This window comes from Phalaenopsis equestris, unplaced genomic scaffold (genome assembly GCF_001263595.1).
Source record: "Phalaenopsis equestris unplaced genomic scaffold, ASM126359v1 Scaffold000421, whole genome shotgun sequence".
Taxonomy (NCBI): Eukaryota; Viridiplantae; Streptophyta; class Magnoliopsida; order Asparagales; family Orchidaceae; genus Phalaenopsis; species Phalaenopsis equestris.
This window is the reverse complement of record NW_018164862.1, coordinates 1,014,998-1,039,660: the sequence shown is the minus strand read 5'-3', so window position 1 is coordinate 1,039,660 and position 24,663 is coordinate 1,014,998. Positions and strand designations below refer to the sequence as shown.

Below are 24,663 nucleotides of genomic sequence, written 5' to 3'. Positions count from 1 at the left end.
CATAAGTTTTTTTAAATTAACATGAAAGTAAATCTAGCAAAAATTTAATTAATTGTTGAACTACTCCCTCCAACTAAGGTGATAGGAGTTAGAAATTTTTAGAACATGCTGGTTTTTAAAGGTGTAATATTAAAGACTTTCCTAAAATTGCCAAGCCTCTATGCCATCTTCTGGAAAAGATGAAATCTTTAATTTTGATGATGAATGCCTAAATGCCTTCAATTTCTTAACGGAGAAATTAATCACTGCACCCATTATCTTTTCATCTGATTGAGAAAAACCCTTTGGGTTAATGTGCGATGTGAGTGATTATGATATTAGGGTAGTATTAGGGAAAAATATGATAAGATTTTTAAAGTTATATATTATGCCAGTATAACTCAATAAAGCTCAAATTAATTGTAATATTACTGAGAAGGAATTATTGGCAATAGTATATGCATTTGATAATTTTCAATCTTATCTTATTGGAGCTAAATGTATTGTGCATACTGATCATTCTGTTATATTTAATGTTAAAGAAGGAAGCTAAAGTAAGGTTAATCAGAATGGTCCTTCTGATGCCAGAGTTTAATTTTAAAGTAGTGGATAGGAAGGGTGTTGATAATCAAATTGTTGGTCATTTATCGAGGTTAGAACAAAAAAATTATGGTGATAATGATATTGAAATAAATGAAAAGTTTCTTGATGAACAATTATATACAATTTCTGAATAGTGTGTTTTGTGGTATGCTGATATATTTAAGTATTTAGTTAGTGACATTTTACCTTACAGACTTGCAAGCCATCAAAAGAAAAAAATACATGCACGATGCAAGATTTTATCTTTGGGATGACCCGTATTTATACAAAAGATGTAAGGATCAAGTTATCCTAAGATGCATACCATTTTAAGAAACCTAAGAAGTTATTCAAAAATGTCATGAATCTGATTTTGGGGGACATTTTGAAGTTGATAAAACTACTTCAACGATATTACACTCTAGATTTTATTGGCCTACGTTAGGTATGTCAATATTTTTATAAAATCATGTGATTGATGTCAAAGAATAGACAATATTTATAGAAAGAATGAAATGCCCCTAAATTTTACTTTGATAGTTGAAATTTTTATGTATGGGGTTTGGATTTTAAGAGACCATTTGTACCATCTTCCAAAAACTTGTACATTTTAATAGTAGTGGATTATGTTTCTAAGTCGATTGAAGCAGTTGCTTTACCCCTTTGTGATTTTCAATGTGTTGCTAAATTTTTAAAGAAAAATACTTTTACTAGATTTGGAATGCCAGGAATGATCATTACGGATGGGGGAAGTTATGTTAAAAACTTAAGGATTGAAACATTAACTAGGAAATATGAAATTAAACATCAAATTGCCCAACATATCATCCCCAAACTATTAGATTAGAAAAAGTATCCAATCGGGAATTTAAGAGAATATTAGAAAACATTATAAATCCTAATAAAAAAGATTGGTCTACTAGACTTGATTATGCATTATGGGCCAATAAGACTGCTTATTAAACTCTTATGCTAATGTCACCATCTACGCTCATATTAGGAAATGCTTGTCACTTGCCAGTTGATATGGAGCATAAAGCTTATCAGGCTGTTTAGGAGTTTAATTATAATTTAAAAGATGCTAGTGATAAATGATTATTGCAGTTATACATGCTTAAAGAAATTAGAAATGAATCTTATGAGAGTATAAGAGTTTATAAACAGTAAATAAAAGAATGACAAGATCGAAAGATAATAAAAGATATTAAGAAAAGTTTTTAAGCCTAGACAATAAGTTTTATTTTATAATACAAGATTGAAATTATTTTTCGGAAAACTTAAGTCCAAGTATACAAAAAGTGTGGGAAATATCTATGATATACACAAATGCTGACCTAGTGTGAAAATAAAAAATAACCCCCTACGATTAATATAAGGAATGGATAAACTATCCTCATGAAGAAGGATTTCAAGCTGAGTGGAAGGTATAGTCCCTACAGTAATTTTTTCATTATCCTTCCCCCTAGCTGCCAAACTATGTGTAGGAGTGTTACCTTCCCTTAAGATATGCTGGAAAATCACTTCAACATTGGGCTCTGGATCTTAGTAGCCCCCCAAGCAACATTCTATGGAGCAGCCTCTTCCTGATTCAGAAATCTAATACAGCTGAAAGAATCTAACTCAACTATCAATTTTATGATGTTGCAATGCTTGGCAAGGTAGATAGCCTAATAAATAGCAATCATTTCAGTTTCTAGTGCATCAAATGCCCAAGTTGGAGAGGAAAAGTATAACATGCACTTCCCCAGAGAGTTCCTAAAGATTCCTCCCACACCAGCAGCCTCCTTACAGAAGCTTTCATCAGTATTATATTGGCTTTCACCCACCCTTCAGGAGGTGGGTTCCAGAGAACTAAAGTAGGCACTTTTAGCTTCTGCACACTAGGCACCCAATTCAGGAAAATATTAGGAAAATTCTGAAATTTTATTATCTTTTGCAAATAAGAAGTACAATTCAGCACCACATCCATCTCCTTTGGTTTGTTATTTTCATATTTAACCTGGTTCCTGCACATCCAAAAGTAAAACACATATTGAATTCACAAACAACCATGTCATTCTGCGTGGGAGACCCTCAACTTCCGATGAATGTGATATATTCATTGGAACCTGTGCATCAACATGAGTTCTATCAATTGCTCCAATGCAATCCTACGGAAATAAGTTCGTAATGAACGACATGAACATCTTTCTTCAGCTTTACTGCACAGCTGACAGCAAGAGGGTCCCTTAAGCCCTTTCAACTTCAAAATGTCATCAGTAGGAAGCAAGGATTTCCATAGCCTCCAGCATAAAAAAGACATAGAAGACTTGCAAGTGCATTCAAACCCACTGAGAAATATCTATAAATCGTTTCAGATGAGTGTTGAAATCTTTTCATTGCTTCTCACATTGACTCGTTCTGGGATAATATGTACAGGGTTATCGCCAAGGTCTCTTGTGAAGTTGTCCTCAATGACCCATGAATTCCATGAAATCTAATGCCAAACATGTTGCTGAATCTCGTTGGGTGACCGACAAGCAGCTCCCCAACCAATTTGTCCCTAATGTATGAGAATGTCAGACATGGAGAGCAATGAATGTACTTGTTGTAATATTTATAGATCAAGCATACGCCTGCAACTCTCCTTCTGTGTCTTTCTCTAGTTGAATCCATGTAAATGTATATCATGCTAGCTGACACAAAAGCATTAATAAATTAGCTACAACCATGCCTCAAGCTACACGAATAATATAATGAACATTTATGAAGCACAAATAACATAAGCATCAAACTAGTGGCAATGAGGGAACATTCTCCCAAGCACATGAAATATCCAAAGCATAATTAATAAAACACACCAATATAAATGTCCCAAGCAGTAGTACTTAAAAAAGTGTCTCAAATCGTCATGCAATTGTAATAATATCGTAGGTACGGAAGCCTTTTGTCCTCGGGCATCTTCACGAAAAAATTCCTACGAGTCGGATCGTCAAGCAATTATATCGCAAACAAATGCAACTCAGAAAGCTCATCACTTGAATTCAGAAATTCCAGAACCATATCCACAGAAGTAACTTCTGTTGGGCAGGGTTCAACACTACAAAAATACACAAGAAGTGATATTTTGTTACAAGGTAAGCAACATCGCCTTTCTTTTTATGCTCAACTCGAGGACGCTTAGTAAGACCAGTGGACTCAATTTTTTGGGATTCCGCGCTAGGGACATCGCTGAAATGACCTGATTGTTCGACAGCTAAATTCTCTAGCCTGCCACCAAAATCTGTTTCATTAGGAGCACATGCATATTTGTCAGGTGCCACAACCCCTCCGAGCATTCGATCCACCTTCTTCTCAAAGTCAGGTTCGAGGCCGCTGAGTTTAAATTTCTTGACAACATGCACCACCTACAAAGTCATAACATCTATTTCAGTTTAAAAAGAAAAAAATTAAATTGAGCACATTAAGGAACAAGTCGTTTCCCCCATTGCTCGGAAGCATTAAAGTTTGTTTCACTGGATCCCGCCCTAAATCCGTTAATCCTCGTTTCAATTCCTTCTAAACTTACTAATCTTTCTTGAGTCGATCTCACTTGTTCTTTAGTTGCAACTTGTCGTACTCTCTGTCTGTACTTTCCTTGAATATTTTGATAATATTTTGTCAACCTCTTTGTTGAAGAAGGTCGTGGTCTATTTCCAAGATCTATTTCCTTCAGACAAAGGTCACAAAATATTGTTTTGGTTTCTTTATCCCACGGTGTGGGTGTACTAGCCTCTTTAGCCTTAGTCATTGTATTGCTATGATAATAAGATGAAAAATAAGTATAAATGAAAATCCAACAATTTATGCACAGCACAACCACACACCAAACAACAACAAACACCATAGAAACCACCAGCACACCACAACGGTCACAACCAACACAAGAACTACCCATACTATAGTCACGATCAACACAACCGCCAAAACCCCAAAAACCACCAATATCAATTCCACAACCAACAGAAGAACCACCCACAACACATCACATTCAACACACCCAAAATCACCAGCATACCACAGTAGTGACAACCAACAAAAGAACCAGCCCCCGCACGACTAGCACAATTCTATTAACCACAAACACCACCAAATCCACGGCTGTAGCCACCACAAGCACCGCCCACCACACACCACCAAATCCACGACTGTAGCCGCCACACATCATCCCTGCACGACCAACACAACAGAGACAACTAGAAAAAAGAGTGGATCACGAGATTGGGGAGGGGAGAGGAGAGGATACCTGGCGGTTTGGGACGAAATACGGGAGGGATGAGGGACGTGCGAGGGTTTCAGGCGTCGAACTTTGGGGAAGGCTTCAAACAACGGAGGAGTGTCGAACAGAGGGGAAGGCGTCGAACAATAAAGGGACAAGGGTTTCAAGCATCAAACAGTAAAAGAGCGAGGGGGGGAGTGGTTCAATCGAAGATGGAAGGTGGCTTCGTCGAACAATATAGAAGTGCGCAGATTTCGTGCGTCGAACAACTAGGAAGGGAATTAGAGCATGGCGTCGAACGGAGAGGGGTATCTGCACGTAATAATGCTCGCTCAAATGCTTCATGCGGGGTTTAATCATCGGCCCACATTTCGCCAAAACAGCGTCCCACTGCTCTCAAACAACTAGGAAGGGAATTAGAGCATGGCGTCGAACAGAGAGGGGTATCTGCGCGTAATAATGCTCGCTCAAATGCTTCATGCGCGGTTCAATCATCAGCCCACATTTCGCCAAAACGGCGTCCCACTGCTCTCCTCCTGCCGAACTAAACGACCGCGATTCGCGGCCTCTCCTACCGCGGAATCAAATGAACCCTTATATATATGATCATTAATGATTACTTTTTTTTATAAAACAATTAAATTTTCCACAGGTTGGGGTTTTTATTCCAGGATATATCATAATTATAAATTACAATATTATAAATTGGGAGCATTTATTTAGCCTCTTATGACCATAATGGAGCTTGAAATTGCCAAAAAAAAAACCTATAGATAAACGTTAAATAATGACTTGTACATGCCGATCTTACTCGCAACAAATGCCAAAGAAGAAACTACTAAGCCTGGCTGAACCAATTATTTCAAATTAATAATTTGTAAAATATCGGAGTTGTTTATGTCCTTTTAAAGTGTTATTCAGTATTTTTTGTTTAAATGACAAACCCTTTGACTGATTATGGTTTGGCCAACTTGAGTTAGATTTAATCTGAGTCTGTTGTTCAAAAAGATATAGTGACTATTATTTATTTATTTATTTTATTTTTTGAAAAAAGTCAGAGGTAGTTAGAAGCTGTCATCGCATCTAGTCAAGAACGGTGTGAAAATGCTAATTTCAGCGGTTTGAAAATGCAGATTTTAGAATAAGCTGCCAAAATACAGTTAGCCCAAATGATCTTCGATGCATTTTCAAAATGCACAACACTAGATAAATTACCCCAAACGGGGCCTAAGTATGCAAACAGGTAGGGGGGCGTGTGCGCGAATAGATATTGATTCAAAGTTGTGCTAGACCAATTGAATGCATATATTGATTTGAAATTGAGCTAGATAAATTGAATGCAAGCTTAACACACGTCAAGCTCGATCCACGCTCGACTAGACAACTAGACGACTTCCGTTCAAAGATAAAAATAGATCTAATTGTTGTCATCTAAACTTTATGATCCAACTTTAAAACCCTAATAGCTTTAAATCAAAAATAGAATTAAATGATTATACCATTTAAATAGTAAGAAAAATCTATAAGCAAAAACATTTCCAAAAATGAACATAAATTTATATAAATGAAAGCTTGAACTTAAGCTTGTAGGTGGGGAATTAAAAAATAAATAAATAATATAAGTTTTAGATAAATGGCTCTACAGGTTTGGCCTTGCTATTTGTCCCTAGTATATAATAGTGCATAATATGATATGTGGGATATTGCATTTTAGCCCATTCTAAATGTAAAAATATGCTTGGAAATGGAGCTAATTCCTGCCTTTGCTAACCTGAAGACAATTGCATGCAAATTGTTTACTCGAAAGAAACAAATTGAGTAGCTCTAGCTAGCATAACCATATTCTAATTCATCCTCATGCAACTCCATTTGCCTTTGCAAGCTAAAAACTAACTGCTCGCCGAATGGTTGCAATATTTTCCATATGCTAAAGGGATTTTAAGTTTAGTTTTTAGTATTAAGATTAGGGGGGTAAACGAGTTGAACACAAGCAAGTTTGAGATCAGCTCGTGTTTGGCTAGTTAAAAAATACCACGGTTCGTGTTCGACTCGTTTATATTTCGAACACAAAAAATTTGTTCGTGTTTGACTAGGTTGCTTAACGAGCCAAGCTGAACACGAGCTGTGCGTGAACAAAAAACTATTTTGATAACCCTAATCATGCATGCAGTTGTTAGGGGGAGTAAATGAGCCAAGCGTAAGCGAGTACAGACTTGGCTCAGCAGTTGTTAGGGGGAGTAAATGAGCCAAGCGTAAGTGAGTACAGACTTGGCTCATTAAAAAATATCATAGTTCGTGTTCGGCTCGTTTATATATCGAGCTCAAAAAAATTTTTTGTGTTTGACTCCCTTGCTTACCTAGTCGAGCACAAACTATTCACGAATAATGACCTACTTTAACAACCCTAATCATGCAATCTTAGGATGTTAGGAGTAGATCATAAGAGTATGATGAGATTTAAATATTATTATTTATATTAAAATATTTTTTAAAAAAATATTTTTTAAAAAATGAATATATTTTTATTCTATTTTTAATTATTAATTTTAATTGAATATAAATCTTTGTAGTATTGTAGTCAATTAAAATATTTAAAAATAATATTTAATATATATATATATAAAACAAGTCGAACACGAATGAACAAAACTTTGTTCGTGTTTGGCTCGTTTATATCTCAAGATAAAAAAATTTATTCGTATTTGACTCGCTTGCTTAGCGAACAAATTGGACAAAAGCTACAAAACAAGCTGTTTTGACAGCCATAATTAAGAGTTGGCATCATCATCTCTTAAATAAAACAGGCATTTGCGTACATAGCACCCAATTCCTTTATATTTACATATCTAATAAATAAATATTAGTTGTTTACATTTATTCTACCCAAATCTTTTGTATTGCATAAAATATCACCATTTTAAATTTACAAAAGTGAAAAACACATTTTCATGCAGTAGTAAGATTGCATGTATGTAAAAATTAAAATTTAGGAGATAAATATGTAAATATATAGGAATTGACAGATATGTTCATTTTCATATACTTGTGTAAACATTTTTTTTTCCTACAATAATTAATGTTGACCAATTGTTAAATTTAAGCATAGTTGGTCAAGTTAATTAGCTATAAACTTGTACATATTCATATAATTTTATTTATTTTCGTAATATACCTTTTATATTTGTCCATTAGAATTTAGAACCATTTTATTTAAATTGAAAAATATGATGCCATCTATATCTCAATATTTTATGCTATAGACCAAACATAGTTTATGGTTATCACACTATGTATCACTTATAGCATATGGTTATATTGATTATGATCAGTGATGAAATTAAGATTGTTTACTCTGAACTTTAGGGGTTAATTGTTCGATGAGGCCTAATTGTTTGAGACTAAAGTTGTGGTTGAGGTTGTGTATGAGTTGTGTTATAAGGGTGGGCGAGTTGCATGTCATGAGTGTGTCATCAACATACATTAATGGTAAATAAGTGTTGTAGTGTGGTGGTATATGAGAAAAGACTAATCTTCTTTACTGAAATGTGAGCAAAAGGTTGAGAACTGCTATCTTGATATTAGTTTTAACACACAGAGAGCCTTGTCGTGTTTGCATGCATAATGAGTGTTGTTTGTCTATAAAACTTGGTGGTATATTATGTCTTCTAAGTTGTAATTAAAGAATACACTTGAGATGTTGATTTGTTCAACGGGCCAGTTGTTAGCTGTGGCAATGGCAAGAAAGAATTCATATGGTGGGAAACCTGGTCACTGGGCTAAATGTTTCCTGGTAATTAAATCCCTACTATTGTTTGTATTCTTGTGCTACTAGGCGAATATTGTAGCGAGCTATGGTTTCTTCTAATTTAATTTAAAATTTCTATTTGCTTCCAAGCATGTTAAGGTTGTTTGGTGGAGGCACATATGTCCATGTGCCCTATTGTTATAGGGCAAGAAAGCCTCTAACACTGCAAGTGGACACATTTTATAGCTTGTTGAAAAGTGGTTAGCTCTGGTTATGATGTTTGATGGATGAGGTTGAATATGTTTTTGGGTTTGAGGTGCTCAGTTTGTAGTCGTGTTTGCATATGGTGGGTATTGGTTGGAATGGGTTAAGGTTGGATGGGTAAGGGTGGGAAGTTGTTGAGGAGATTGTGTTATGTTCATAGTGGGTAGAGGTGGTAGTTGTGTAGGTTGGGTGGTTTGGTGTGTAGATGGGAGGTATTAACATATAAGGTATGAATGAGGTGGTGTCATTTGTTTTCATTAAGCTATTTTAGTCCAGAACCAGATGGTCGGCGTTGCGCGGGATGTTAATGCAATGTGTTTTTAGTGTTGTTTGATAACTAGTTTATATTGGAGGTCAGTTCGATGTCAGTACTATGTTGTTGCTTGTCCTAGTTTGAAGCATATTTAATAGGTGATGGTGGCTTTGTTTTTGTTGTAGGTTTTGAAATTATTTGATTTTAGATTTTGTGTGTGATTGGCTTGATGATTTTGGTTACAGGAGTTTCTGTTTTTGATGATGTTTAGTGTTATGTGTAGCTTATGCATTTTCTGATGGCAAAGTTACCATCCTCACTATATAGTAGCAAGTAAAAATTATCAGTGTTTATTGGGTTCTATTGACTATTGATTACTGTTTTGAAGGGATTGCATGGTAGTGGGAGGTCATTCAAGATATACAGGGATAATGTCTCCATCATTCAATTTGAATCCTGCATAACTATGTTGTCTACCAGAGTTTTGACTATGAGAACGTTTTATGCCATTATGTTGGAGCCCATGGTGAGATTGTGGAGTTTCTTTTTTATTTATATGACTCTTGATCTATTGGTGGATTGTAACATTGTTCCTCGTATTGTCCAGATGGTTGAGGTGTTTTATAGGTGGATAACGTATGAAATAATTGAAATTGAGATGATTGATAGAATTGTAGTTGTTAAGTTTTGTTTTATTAGTTTCTACAGTATGTAACTTGGATTAGGCTCTTGTGATCTGAATTTTGAGATGGAGGACATGTAATGGCTCCATCGAGAAAGCTTCAAAACTGTTCGCCATAAACAATTTTGTCTCTAAGAGTATATAATATTGTCTGCCATTGGAGCCAAACCAACCCTTTCATGGATATATTTGTTTAGCATGTTGTTTATAAGAGTCAAGCTACTCATCCACCTAAACATTCTCATCTCAACAACATTTAACTTAGTTTTACCCTTCTCTTTTATAGGCCAACATTATGCACCATAAAGCATTGCAGGTTTCACCTCAATCTTATAAAATTTTCCTTTCAAGTTTAACAATCTTATAAAATTTTCCTTTTCAAGTCTAAGCGATATTTTTTCTATCACACAATAGGCACTATGCATTCCTCCACTTCAACTTGAATCATCCTAATAACATCGCCATCTACATCACCATCACTTTGAACAGTAGACCCGAAATATCTAAAACATTCACTCCTTTTAATGATTTGATCACTCATTATTACAACTATACCAATTGATCTACTACTAGTAAAATTACGTTCCATGTATGTAATTTTAGATCTACTAGCAATCTACCAAATCCATCATAATTTGATCTGATTATATGTAATTAGGGAGACCATTCAATATAAGGTCAAAAGGTTCAAGTCACCTAATATGATAATCATTGAATCTTCCCCTAATTTGACTGGTATACTATCCTAATGCCACAAGCTATTTAAGATTATTATACATTAAAAAAATGAAAATCTAATGAAAAATTCATGACTCTAATTGTTTGAGGCTTGAGAGAATAGTGTCATATTGTGTTTGGGCCTGAGTTAACAAACTTGATCCAACACTTCTTTCCATAATGTAAATGTGCCTCAATAAATTTGGAATTTATAAAAATAAATCATATCGCTTTATTCCGTGCACATATGGTCTTGATGTCATCTTATAATCAACATCATATAACCTATGAAGAAGATTAATAAAAAAAAGGTCAATGACACTAAAGGTCAATGACACTAAGTGTCTGTTTGGGGCAGCTGTTGATTATTTATAATCTGCTGATAAGCAGATTATTATGATAATCTGATAATCTGTAGATTATCAGAATAATCTGGTTTACTGTATGGGGCAGCTTATTCAGAACAGCTTACTGACAGTTGTTGCTGGATAAATGACAATTCTGCATCTCTTTGGTTAAGCTGATGACAAGAGAACTGTATGAGAACATAAATAAACAAAAATAAATAAATAAAACAGAACATAAATAAACAAAACAGAACTCCAAAAACATTGTAGATCAGTTCAATAAAGATAACATAGAGTCCTCACTTGTGAGTATCAGAACAAACAAATAAAATAAAGATAAATATAAGTACAACTACAATAAAAAAATATTAAAATAATTACAGCTAGAATATACCCAAAAATCATTCATTCATTTTATATGTCACGTCAAAAGGAGCAGGGGAAAGCATACTTGAAAAATCAGAAAGTAAAATCGAAATGGTAGGACTCGCGAGAAGGAAGGAAACGGATATCGGTATACCTTACGCCGATCTCAGTCGAAGCGAAGGAGAGGAGGATCGGCGAGCCGAAGAGGATCTGCCAGGTGATGCAAGTGATGTGTGATTCTCCTTGGAAGGGTCTGATCTCCTGGGCGAGTAGAGGAAATCGATTCTCTGAAAAGGAGCAGAGCGATTCTCGGAAGGGTGAGGGTAGAGGGAGCGAGGCGAAGCATAGGTGAAGGAGCACAGAAGATCTGCGAAGCAGAGGAGATCTGCAATTCTCTTAAGGCGAGGGCGAGCGAAATATGCGAAGGGGCAGCACAGGAACTTTTCCCTAATCGCAGAATTCATACGCGGGACGCGGGGGGAGTCCTGCTTGTGAAAAGATGAAGAAAACTGCGATAATAAAATATCGCGGCAGGACTAATTTACATCGAAAGCGACATACAAACGGGAAGGCGACGTTTTCAAAACGTCGCCGCTCCCTATAAGCTGCCCCAAACGGGCCCTAAGCTGAGATAGCAGAAATGTGGTCAGAAAGAAAGAATATGACCTCTCTCATAAGAGACTTGACCATGAAGATTCGTCGACAACTTTAGTGACTTCGACAAGGGAGTTGGAGAGTATAAGAGAAGGGAGACAAAGTCCGTCGTCCTAATAAGCACAGGGATGCTAAAATGCTAAGAATTGGGAACCATGGAACCCAATAATGTAGGAGTCCAATGAAGTGAAGTGTGGAACCTCTAGGAGCTTAAGAAAACAAGGCATCAGAGCCCAAGTTTCCAAAGGAGAGGAAACTGATGGGTTTTAGCTGTTGTGCGCCTGGAAGAAAGAGATAAGACAGTAGAGAACTTTTCCAGATTTGATTCATGTTTTACATGAAAGAAAAATTGATTTGGAGAGGAAAACAAGCAGAAGGATGTGAATCAAGGACCAATTTTGCCCCCTTTTCTTCCACCCATAAAAATAAAAACTTCATTTCTCAAAATATGATTTCAGTTTCAACTATCCTGATGAGGAGGTACATAAATTTAATCATAGCATGATTTATTGATGAATTCTGCTTTAAAAAGGGGTGCGACAAAGCAAATGCTTGGGCAGATGGCATTCAAGGTAACAAAAAGAAAATAATGCACACAGCAAACATAAAAATCCAGATAGAAGTCTACTCTTAAATGCTCTCTTTTGAAACCACTACATTAGTATCTTGATTGTCCCTACTCCCAAAGTAAGAAACAAAAGCAATAAAAACCAGAATTCCAAAAATCTAAAGCTGCTGAATGTCAGTCATGAAACTATTTTGGCAATATCTGGCATTCTGGTTGAATGTTTTTAAAGCCGTGGCAACATATCAACAAAAATGTGCATGATTGTGTTCAAACATACAACACATTGGTTGAAAAAAAGAATTAAAAACTATTTAATGCACATGATTGTGCTCAAACACGCAGCACCAGTGGTTGGACATAAAGTGAAAAAATCCTGAGTTGGTTAAAATGCTCACTAGCGAGAGAAAAAAGCACATGACTAATAAATTCAAAGCATTTAAGTTGTCATTTGTCACTACCAAAAATAAATACTACCTAAAAGTAAAATACTCAACTACAAATCAGCTTGCTACGGCATTCAAAGAGTTAAAGACAAGATGATACTTCCACAAAATTTTATCTATTTATTTACTATTTTGTATCGGTAAAGTTTAGTGTCTAAAAATAAATTTAATGTAATTGAGATTCAATCTCAAGATGTTGTTATATCTTTCAAGCTATTAGTAGGTAATCTCCATGTTCAAAAGCCAAACTTAATGTAATATTATTTTTCTTTTTTTTCTTTTTTATTTTTTTTTAGAATGATGAGCATCAAAATATAAATATTAGGAAGTAAGCATCAACCACTCAACCATAGATATATTACTTGCATCTTAAGGATTTATTACCCTGAGATTTGAAGGGATCCTAAGCGGTCTCTCACGCCAATATGCTTTTACCTTCTCAACAAGTCCCATGAATTTCTTGTTATATGAAGTCTGAAAAAAAGACGGAAAATATTACAAGTCTTTCATTAAATGAAAGTGCCAAAATCTGAAACAAAAAGCATAATAAGCATATAAAAATAAAAGAACGATCCCTTTCATAAGTATCTCTGAAAAACTAAGACATTAGACAGACATCAGGTTATGGATCACTATGACATGACAGCAAAAAAATCGGATTTTCTTTAAAGTTCTCTTTTATCCGTCTGCATTTCTTTCATACAAGTCCATGTATATAGGGGGCATTTACAAGCATGCCACCCAATTCCTATGTATTTACATATCTAACACCTAAACTTTTCCTTTTACATTCCAAATCTTTCTTATCAAGTCACATAAAGAATATCACCATTTTAACTTCTAGAAAGTGAAATACATTTTTCATGCATAGGTAAGGTGGCATGGACATAAAAATTGAAGTTTAACTGTTAAATATGTAAATACATAAGAGTTGAGTGGTATGCATGTAAAACTTCCATATTTATTGCATGGAAATGGATGGCTCTTATAAATCCCCTGACTCCAATAACAAGCAAAAGCAGTGATGCACGAAATAGCGTGTAAATAATAGTAGAAACAAAGTCTTCCTGATGAAAGCCACAAAAGTTTAAAAAGCAAAACAACAAATAAATATATAATCCTCACATTAATCCCATGACGAAATGAAAGGACCAAATGCTGTTCCACAAAATAAGCAGAAAACTAAAAACGCTAAAAAAGGGAAGCAGCCATCAGAGAAAGCAGTCCAGATGTGAGAAATCAAAGCAATAAGACAAAGAAGAAAACCAACAACCGACCGGCCGATGCAACAGAGCAGAAAATCAACATGAGACATAAAACATAACTAAGCTGATGGGAACAGGTTAAAATTGTCGAGACAGCTTCCAAAATCACTTTGGCGCTAGTTATTGAATTTCAAATGAAATTTCAATTAGAATAATTGAGGAGCTATAAATGTTATTGCCATAGAGTCCGTCATTATGCTCTCTAGATGTTACAAACCAGACATAGAATAGTATAGAAAGATCAAGTTTTAAGTGATAGACCTAGTCACATACAAACTTACATGCTCCAGAACTTGGGTCAAGATAGGAATCAAAAGGATAGACCTAGTCATAGTAGTTATTAAAGTTGTGAACATCGAACTGGCCATTGAATAGGAAGAAGAGGCTCCAAATTTAATGGTATAATGGGCGTTGAACTGAAACCGTTCTAGGGCTTCAAGAAGTGTTTATAAAGGAGATTTAGTGGGATGTGGTTATGAAATAGCAAGGGAATGAAAGTATGCGAGGTCAATGATATGTGGAAGGGATATGAGGTGAAATATATTGTTGGACAGCAGATTCGGCGTCAGTCGTCGGTTGTTCTAGCAGAAAACAACAAAGTCACCCACAAAACGACGTAGTGTGGAGGTCAAGGAAGTTCGCCACATGTTCATGCATAAGCTACGAGCACACCACATGCAAAAGTAAAAGTATATAAAATTCCATAGAATAGAAATCAGAGACAATATCTAAAACACAAACGAAATCAAAAGTCTCAAAAAACAGGAAATAAGATATAATTAGTTCCCTCATAGAAAATAACCTAATTGGAAATAGAGATATATGAATGAAATAAAAAAAAGATAAATATGCTAAATTGGACACCCTAGTCCAAGTCCTGAGATCGTGGGCTTCTCGCGGTCCCATGAAATTTGCAGACCGTGGAATTCCATGAAAGTGGGATCTCTGAATGACGCTCTCGCATCATTGGGAATTGACCAGATGATACAATAAATATTAAATTTATTTTAATATAATTTAAATGACATAATAATATAAACATTTAATAAATATATGACAAAAAATAAACAAAACTTGTACACACGTAATATCTTCAATAATTATAAATTAAAATTTTGATATAAAGGTCATAAAAATTATGATATGCATGTCAAAATATAAATATAGCTTATAGTAATAATATATTTTGTGACAAAAATAAAGTTTATAATAAAAATAATAAAAATTTAAAATGTACAGATATTTTAAAGATTAAAATATTATTATAAATTTTTACATCTTGTAGCCCATTTAATATTTATAAAGTTGAAATCTCATTGCCCAATTCTTCATTTCCACATCTTAACACAAATTTCAACAGAAACTCTCAGGTTTTTAGTCTGCGTCATAAATAAGAGTTAGTATTACACTGTTTATATAGGGAAAAAGGCTTTGCAAGTTGAGCTTGTAGCTCACTCGTTGGTGGGCAAGATATAGATTAGGTTGTTTAAGCTCATGTTAATTAGATTTAAAATTTTTATAATTATAAATTTAACTTGTTATAGTTTTTAGATATAATTTTTATGGAAAAACAATAATCATTGAATTGAGAATTAAAAGACCAATCGATTCAGTAATATTGAGACTACTTTACTGTTTGAACTGATAGTTCACATCAATTTTCACTTGTTTGATGCGAAAACATTTTTAAGGCTACCTGGATTGACAACATAACCGATTCACTGTTAAACCAGACTATCTAGTTTGATTTTTTAAGCCTTACTTTTCATATACACCGTACTCACCTCATTTATATTCCTTAAATATTTTAATAGATGACCTCCATATTCAAAAACACTTGTCTAACATAATTGAAAAAGGTCCACTAATTTTGATTTAGCATATTCAAAATTGTCAATGTATAATAATTGGTAAAAGTCAAACGAGCATTCCAAATTATCCATTCCAGCAGAAAATTTTGAATGTAGGATTGTAACAATAGTTACATTATGTTTGTTTAGAACCGTGACTTACTGAATTTGCTAAAGTTCTGTTATGTATTATTTTTTACCAACTCAATTAATATGTCCTACTTTTAAATGATACAATGGTGCAACCAGTAGCTTTGGTGCTAATTCGAGCTTAAATTTAAGTTTTTCTAATGCAATATTGCAATCTACAATGAGAAGCACAATCAAACACTCAAAAGCTACAATTCATACATTGCAAACCCGCAAGTTTAGCAAAAATTAGTCACCCTTGAAACAAAACATTAAATATAACTAAAAGTAAGTTGTTACAATCACGAGAATTAAGAGACCTAGGGACTTAGAGGGGAAGGAAAAAAAACGAAAAAATAAGAATAAAAAAAGAAAATCAACAATCAACAAAAATTGCAAGCATACAAAAACAAGTCATAATAAACAAGTCACAATAACAGCGAAGTCTTTATGCCACTAAATAGGGCCGCTACATGAATCATTTTTCTTTATTGTGTCCCATTGAGTGCCATAGTTTCAATTAATTCTAATAAATAAATATAAAATAATAATAATAATAATAATAATAATAATAATAATAATAATAATAATAATAATAATAATAATAATAATAATAATAATAATAATAATAATAATAATAATAATAATAATAATAATAATAATAATAATAATAATAATAAGTTGGAAGAGAAAAAAAAATGAGATCAAAGAAATAAAAAATATTAATAACGTGAAATAAAAAGCAATGAGAGATTAAAGCAAGAATAGCGGGCAAATCATTATCAAAATTTAGCCAATTGGAGGAAACATATAGAAACATATATTCAATTTAATTCTTCTTAAACTCAGCAACTTGGGATATTAATTTGAACTCAAAATGCTCAAAACCTTAAATAAATAGGTTAAGTTGAAACTTTAAAGTAATGATCAAATATTAACAAGATATTCGAAATAACAGAAATATATCATATTCTGATAGGAACTATAATCATAGATATGCTTTACATTGAAATGAACTAGTAAACAAAAAAGTAAGCAAAAAAATGACATCAATGAATGTGATTTGCACATAATCAACCAAGATTTATGATTTGTATAAAAAGCACCCCAAAAGAAACTCCAAGTTTGATAAGGATAGAGATATTATGTTAAGAAGCAAACAATTATATGAGATAATGGGGACTCAATCACCCATCATTATGAGAGCTCACTTAGCTAGTACACTAGAAAAACTCACCCAAACAACAAGAATCTTTTACTCATTCGCTTTCAACTCCTTACCAAGATGTTTAAAACCAAAAGCATGAAATTGATGGACTGGATATTAGTTGGGATTAAAAGAAATGGCATGTGCATCGATAAGCGACAACTGGAACTAAAAAAAGGATAGATGGTTGCAACAAATGATAACAAATAGTTAAATGCTATTCCATATGGATTGCTTCATCACACACAATAAATCCAAACCAAATTTATTAACTGCGAGGCCATAGCCGGCACGCTTTTGAAATATATTGTTGACCTCCAAGAACTATAAAGTATTTGATCTTCATTCGTTTATGATTAGAAATTAAATGATGGCAAGTATTAGAAGTGTTCAATTCAAATTTGTTCATAGATAACAACACATGAACCATACTAATAAGAATAGCTGAGAAATGAAGAAGGGAACCAGAAAGATAAGGGGAGAAAAAAATAAGGAAGCTCTATGATTTCTTATTGTCAACAATAGAGAGCTTAAAGTAATAAGCTATGTCTTGGGCTTGGGTTCTAACCACTTATTTATAAGTGGGAATCGAGGCATAACCTTGTAGGGAATAAAATAAAGAAAAGTTCAAAAATTAAATAATGTTATTTAATCAAAGTTTCCAAAAAAAATGATGATATGTTAGTAGTGGTTCTTAACTGTATTAAATATTTATTTTAAGGCATTCCGAATATTAAATATCAGATTGATCCACAACGTTCATTTTTGACTTACCTTCGTTAACCGACTCCCATCGAGTTGCTATGCAAATAGATCTGGATGTATCTGCATAGTCGGCCTATGGGGAAGAGTAAGGAAGTTGCTTCGATTATTTTCGACTGCTTTAGTTTTGGGATGGCTTGATCTCATTGGCAAATTTAACACAATGATGAAGACTCCTAGTATGATTGATATTATACTCAATGAAATATCGTCTCTTGGTGAGTTTAGTTTAACGGATTCAATGTGTTGACACCTAGCTAGCCATCTTAACATAGCTTAAGCAATTTTAAGTATGCATTCAGTTCTCTAATTCTCTACACACTTGAAAAATTTTTGAAGAATTTAATATCATTCTAGTTACTGGTCATATCATTGATTTTGAGTTGATTTGATTTATTTGTGTTAATATCGCAAGCTTGCATGAATATGGTATAAGGGACTTTATTTTCAATGTTTTCTCTCTTTTAGCTGTGCCTCTTTAATTCATTTTCCTTAGATGTTTGAGAAGCACCTCTTACTATCTTTCAGGTAAAGCCTCCTTTGGAAGCGCTATAGTCACCTAAATGATGAAGAGAAAAAAGAAGGCGGAGGCCAAGAATAAGAAGATGTAAAAGGAGAGAATGAATAACATCATAAATTAATAGCCAATCAGGTCAATGAAATCAATGAAATTAGTGCCTAATGGGCCAAGCAAACATGTTATTACATTAGGGTTAATAGCCAATCAGGTCAATGAAATTAATGAAATTAGTGCCTAGTGAAATTAATGAAATTAGTGCCTAGTGGACCAAGCAAACAGGTTATTACATTAGGGAACCATTTGACTAGGGTTCATAGAGGATGATGTCGCTAAACTAGTCACACTACAGTGGGTGGGGTAAATATAGTGAAGGGCCGGCTTGTCCGAGTTATTGAATATGAGCAAGCAACAAATTCTTTAATTGAGACTGGAGATGAGATTTTAATATTCATGACAAGTAGACTTATTGGTGGATTTTCAAAAGAGAGCATGATGTGAAGTTAGCCCAGTGAGTTCACTGAGTGCAAAATTGGTGAATTAAAGTGAGAGACAAGTTACCCAAATTCCTGATGATGAGCAACTTCATTGGCTAGAAAACAAGTTCCCCGAATCATTTTGACTATCAAATTTATTGAAATAGTTGATGAGAATCAGTTCTCTGAGAACTTAAATAGTATGATTTAGGTTTGTCAAGTACACTTGAGATGCATTACAAAATAAAACATTATTTTTTTGTGAAGTAAAATAAACAAACACAAAGTAAATTTGTATTTCAATAATTTGTTGAAAAAAATTGAGTACAATAAAATAGTCAATAACGCACTCTCCTAATTCTAAAGGGTGCAGAAATTTGAGGTCATATCTACTATGAGTTTTAGGTACTTCATTTATAATGCAGGTTTGTAATCACTAATCATTATGATTTCAAGCAGACTTAGCCTTTAATGATGTACGTCCTTTTATAATTCAAGTCAAGTTTGCGACTGCAAACCATCAAGCGGTTGTATTGACTTTTGTCAGAACGGGGTTCCCAACATGGAATGCTTTCTCATGAACATTAGAATCATGGTGGTTGGAGACTCTGCTCTTGACTTATTTTTTTCTTGTTGTGGCTTGGATCGTTAGTTCCTCATTAGTTTAAGAGAGGTTAGCAGCCCAGCTTGATTCTTTTTACTCCACTTATTGAGTAAATTTTCTTCAGAAGTTAACATTGCCATCACTTTGTATCAATGCATGTTACATTCCACTAAAAACATGATTTTTGTTCACAAGTGAGTGCAAATGGCATTTGGCAAATAGACCAAAAGATGATGTGCTTATATCCCAAAGTATTGAGAGAAAAGCCTTGGCCCCGTTTGCCTCTAGCTCTCTCAACCTTCTTTCCAAGTAAATTAAGGTTTTGCTTATTTGTTGCTTGTACATGGCCATTCATTTTTCGATGGTTCGATACGATATGTTTGAGATGAATGCCTTGGTTTCGACAAAAAAATTTGATTTTTATGTCCAAATGTGGTGGCCCGCTGCCAATAACAATTTCTATTGATAGTTTTTACTGACAAATGATAGTAGTCAAGATAAAGTTGCGAATAACTTCGATAGTAGTCTTCGCCAAGGTTTTGACCTCAATACATTTCATGAAATAGTCAAACATCATCAAGATGAAATATTTTTGTCCACTCACTCGAAGTAGGGTGGAGTAAGTCCATTCCCATACAATGCAACCATGGACTATAGATTAGTTGTAGCCTATAGAATGGTTGGAGTTGCATTAGGACAAGTTCTGAGATTGAATGCATATTTTGAAAAATTCTTTGGCATTCTTTCTCGAAATTAGCCAAAAATAACCAAGTATTTAAGTATTTAATGAAAGGTTTCACCCATCTTAAAACGATTTTGGCTTTAGCCTCCATACCTGTTACCGTTTCAACGCAAAGCCAACCTAACTGTACAGACAACATTCTATCATTTTCACTTTTTTACAACAAATCAACAAATTAGTTTTAATTTCTAAGAATTTAAATAGGTGTCTAATTTTTCATCTTGTGCCTCACATTAGTCATTTTTTTGCAAACTATGAGTTCAAAGTTTGAGAAGATGATGAGATGCTGTATACAAACTCCAAAAGTGCATTGCAGTCCCACAAAATTCCATCATTATAAAGAGTCAAAAGTAATTTACCCTCAATAGCGACTTTTGTTGGCTTCAAGCAGGGTGAAACTTGCTAAAAAGTCGAATAGTATCTCGCCCTTGATACCAACCCTTGACATGAAAGAGAGATTCAAAACTAACTAACTCAGCTAAACACCTCAAAAGTTTTCCCGAAAGAATGACATTTATAAGAACTATCCTCAAAAAAAGATCAATGAAAGAATATCCATTTTTTCCTTATATCAATTTTTTTAAAGAATGAGCTTACAGCCTATTTTCTAGCTCTGAGATAGAAAAATAAACCATATCGTACCTATGGAATTTAAAGCAATGGAAGCGAAGACTGGAGTTGAAATAGAAGAATAAATCATATCGTGCGTACGAAATTTAAAGCAATGGAAGCGAAGACTAGAGCATCATTACTTACATGAAGGACTTGTGGCATTCCTCATTCTACTACAAATTCTTCATGCTCCTCAATGTCTTAAATAAGTGTGAGCACTTGTTGGCTGACTTTAACATAAAACGAGTTAACCCAACTATTACCCTCGTTAGTCGTTATATCTGCTTGACATTCTTTTTACAGGCATCAATTTCAAAATTGTCATAACTTTGTGTCCTTCAGGGGTGAAGAAATACCACAAACTTTTTAAACAAGAAGACAAAGGTGAGTTTAGAGAGATAAGGAGCGTATTGTAATATTTTCAAGGTAAAGAAAGTTTCTTTAAATTCAAAAATGTTCTTCTTCGAAGTTTTGCTCTTTTCAAGCAAATTGTCCATGTCTATTTTAACTTTTCTCCCCTTCTAGTCTTCGAACATGCAGTCCATTATCCTTTAGCAAATTGCCCCTACATTTTCTAGGCTAAAAGGAATCATGTTATCCTAAGATAACCCAACAATAGCAATGAAAGCCATCTTCTTGCAAGTGAACGAGTACATTTTAATTAAATGATATCTCGTGAAGGCATTCATGAAACTCATGACTAGCAAGTTGATTGCCAAGTTGGCCAACACATTGATTCAAAGAAGAGGAAAGTTGTCGTCAGGGTAAGTAGAGTTTAAGTTGGTCAAGTGATACATTGTCCACCTTTCGCTTGATTTTTAGAACATGACAACATTTGACAATAATTTAAAGTATTATACTTTCCTAACAAATCTAGCCCTAAAAAACTTCTAAACTTCATAATAAAAAGACTCCCAAAAAGTTGCACTGACGAAGTGACTCTTTGGTGATGAAGTATATCTTGCTCTTAATGTATACTCGATCTTCAATGAGATGACCAACTCAAAGTAGTCAATGTGATCAGTTGGATTTATCTTCCCTTTGTAAAAATTTAGGTGGAGTATTTTGAATTTCGTCATGAAAATGTGCCTCAACATATTTCCTGGAATAGGCGTACTAAAAAATAAACATGTATTTCTCAACCCTTCAAGCAATAAAAATTTCATCATTGCCTTCTAATTAATAACTTTCATCGGTCACACAGGCTAAAAAAATTTTGCAAAGACTTCATAATTGTTGGCAGAAAGGGGAATCTATGGATCCATTATTAAAAATATAGAGGTGATGGGAGCTTTTAAGGGTTTGTTGAAGGGCCCTTAGGCCATCCACGTGAGTTAATTATTTTATTTGGGTGAGTTGCCTGTTGTTGACAAATTATTGGTACTACGACTCAACAACTGCATCTATGTATAATTATTCTCGATTTTGCAGTTGCAAAACTTAATTTCTGAACATTAGCATCATTTATACTCTGTTATCATAGAAGATATTGAATCTAAAATTTATCCATAGATGATAGCTAGATCTTAATAGCAAGATTGATCCAGAGATGAGAAGATGAAAAAGAGACATAAGAAGAATATGAAGAGATATTCTATGATTTTATTTTAAGAAAGTAGAGAGTTCAAGATAAAAAATTGTGATTTGGGCTTCCCCTCAACCTCCAATATATATATAGGGGTAGAAGCATAATATCATCAGAAGTATTACATTCAAGGAAAAGAAAATATAAATCATAGAATACAATTTAATGAAAGATTTACATGAATTAAGGATAGGTTAGTTGTGGCTCTTAACTGCATTAAATATGAATTCAATATTTTCAATATAAGATTGATCCATGTGAAGCCATTAGCCAACTTCATTCTCTTTGGCCGAGTCCTAGAAAGTTGTAACATTGAAAGTCTTGGATGAATATATCTAGTCAGCCTCTATGGCGAGTAGGTAAGCAGGTTTCTTTAATTATTTTGAGTTGTTTTATTATTGGGACAACTTGATCTTGTTGGCAAGCTCATCACAACAAAGGTGACTCTAATCCTAAGTGATCCTAGAACCAATGAACTCATGTCTCTTGAAAGTTCAACATGATATATTCAATGTGCCGACTGCTCCTTGCGAACACAAGCTCATCACAACAAAGGTGACTCTAATCCTAAGCGATCCTAGAACCAATGAACTAATGTCTCTTGAAAGTTCAACATGATATGTTCAATGTGCCGACTGCTCCTTGCGAACGAAGTTGACGTAAACTTGACACAATTGGTTTTAGGTTTGCAAGAAGAACGCTCCTAAGAATAGGAAATATCCAATCAACCAAAATTGAACTTACGCACCCTAAATAAAAAAACGAAAAGACAAAAAAAACGTAATGAGCAGTTAAGCACAAAACTTTACACCTCTATTAACATTGGTTAAGAAAAATTTGATGAAGTTTGATGGGCTACTGAAATGATAACAAGCATAAGAGTTACCTTCTTGAAGCTTAGCCAACCACAACAACAAAATCATAGCAGAGAGACTCTGAATATTAACCCTCTCGAAAACCCCAACAGTTCCAAACACAACAGTTCAGAAATCATACATGCTTCATCTTATACAACGAATATACTGAAATGCAAAGACGAAGAAGGTGGGCAACGTTACGGAACAATTTTGCAATGCTTCATTTTATCAATCCACGAAACGAAAGAATTGCGAGTATTGCGAAACCCCAAAAAACCGTGTTCCTTGCTCTTGTTCATGGTATCCAGGTGCTCTTCCGCATTCAGCATAATGTCAGCGAACCACCAGTTACCCACCACCTCCAGCCTCGTTGGAGCAAGCTGATTCTCTTGAACGATCTTGTCCCAGAGCTCTTCCTTCCCCTTCATCGCCTCCTCCAAATTAAACCTTTCCTCCTCTCCATTATACCCCACAGCCTCCAATTCGAACTGCTCTGCCAATATGGTCCACAAATGCTTCCACTTGAACACGTCCCCGTTGCTGCAGTTAAACGCTTCATTCTTCGCAAACGGATCCACAGCCGCCCAGATCTGCTGCTCAGCAATCAGATCGGCGTCGGAAGCATCGCTGAACCCTTCCCAAGCGATCCGACTCCCGGGCCACCGCAGCAGCTTGCCCTCTCGCTTGCAGATGGCAGCGTAGAAGCAAAGCGAACCAACGATGTTCATGAGACTGGTGGGTGAAAACCCGAAGATGACGGAGGGACGATGAACAGAAAAAGTGACTGCGCCGTCGCGGCTGCGAAGGGAGTCGAATAGGACATCCTCTTGTGCGTAGTAGAAATTGGGGGCAGGGAGACGAGGAAGATCCTCGTGAAATGGGGGATCATGCGGCTTGACCTTACCTAAGGATTCGAAGCTGCCGAGGTAGTGCTTGCGACCTGTCTGGAGGCAAACGTGTTGGAGACTGGGGGCGGAGGGGAGAACGGCATCGAGGACATTGCGGAGCATAGCGGTGTTAGCGGCGATGTTCTCGATCTCGGATTCGCGATTTGCCCAAGCACCGTAGAAGATATGGGTGACGTCGGTGAGCGGGGACAGTTTGGCTAGGGCATCGGCGGGGTCGGATATGTCGCACAAGATGTTCTCGACGTTAAGGCCGTCGGAGGGGGAAGGAAGCCACGCAACCCGAGGGCGGCGGGGGGCGGCGGAGCCCCTCCA

General features: G+C 34.9%; 1 protein-coding gene and 1 pseudogene across 1 annotated transcript in view; both read right to left on the bottom strand.

The window, feature by feature from the left end:
- Positions 1-13,042: 13,042 nt before the first annotated feature.
- LOC110027267 overlaps positions 13,043-24,663 on the bottom strand; it is a 17,781-nt pseudogene continuing 6,160 nt past the window's right edge.
- Positions 23,529-24,663, bottom strand: part of LOC110027269 (3-oxo-Delta(4,5)-steroid 5-beta-reductase-like) — a 1,656-nt gene continuing 521 nt past the window's right edge. The window contains exon 2 of the mRNA XM_020728620.1: positions 23,529-24,608. Within this exon, the coding sequence (XP_020584279.1) occupies positions 23,641-24,608 (968 nt within the window). The 3' untranslated portion in view covers positions 23,529-23,640. The remainder of the gene's footprint in view (positions 24,609-24,663) is intronic.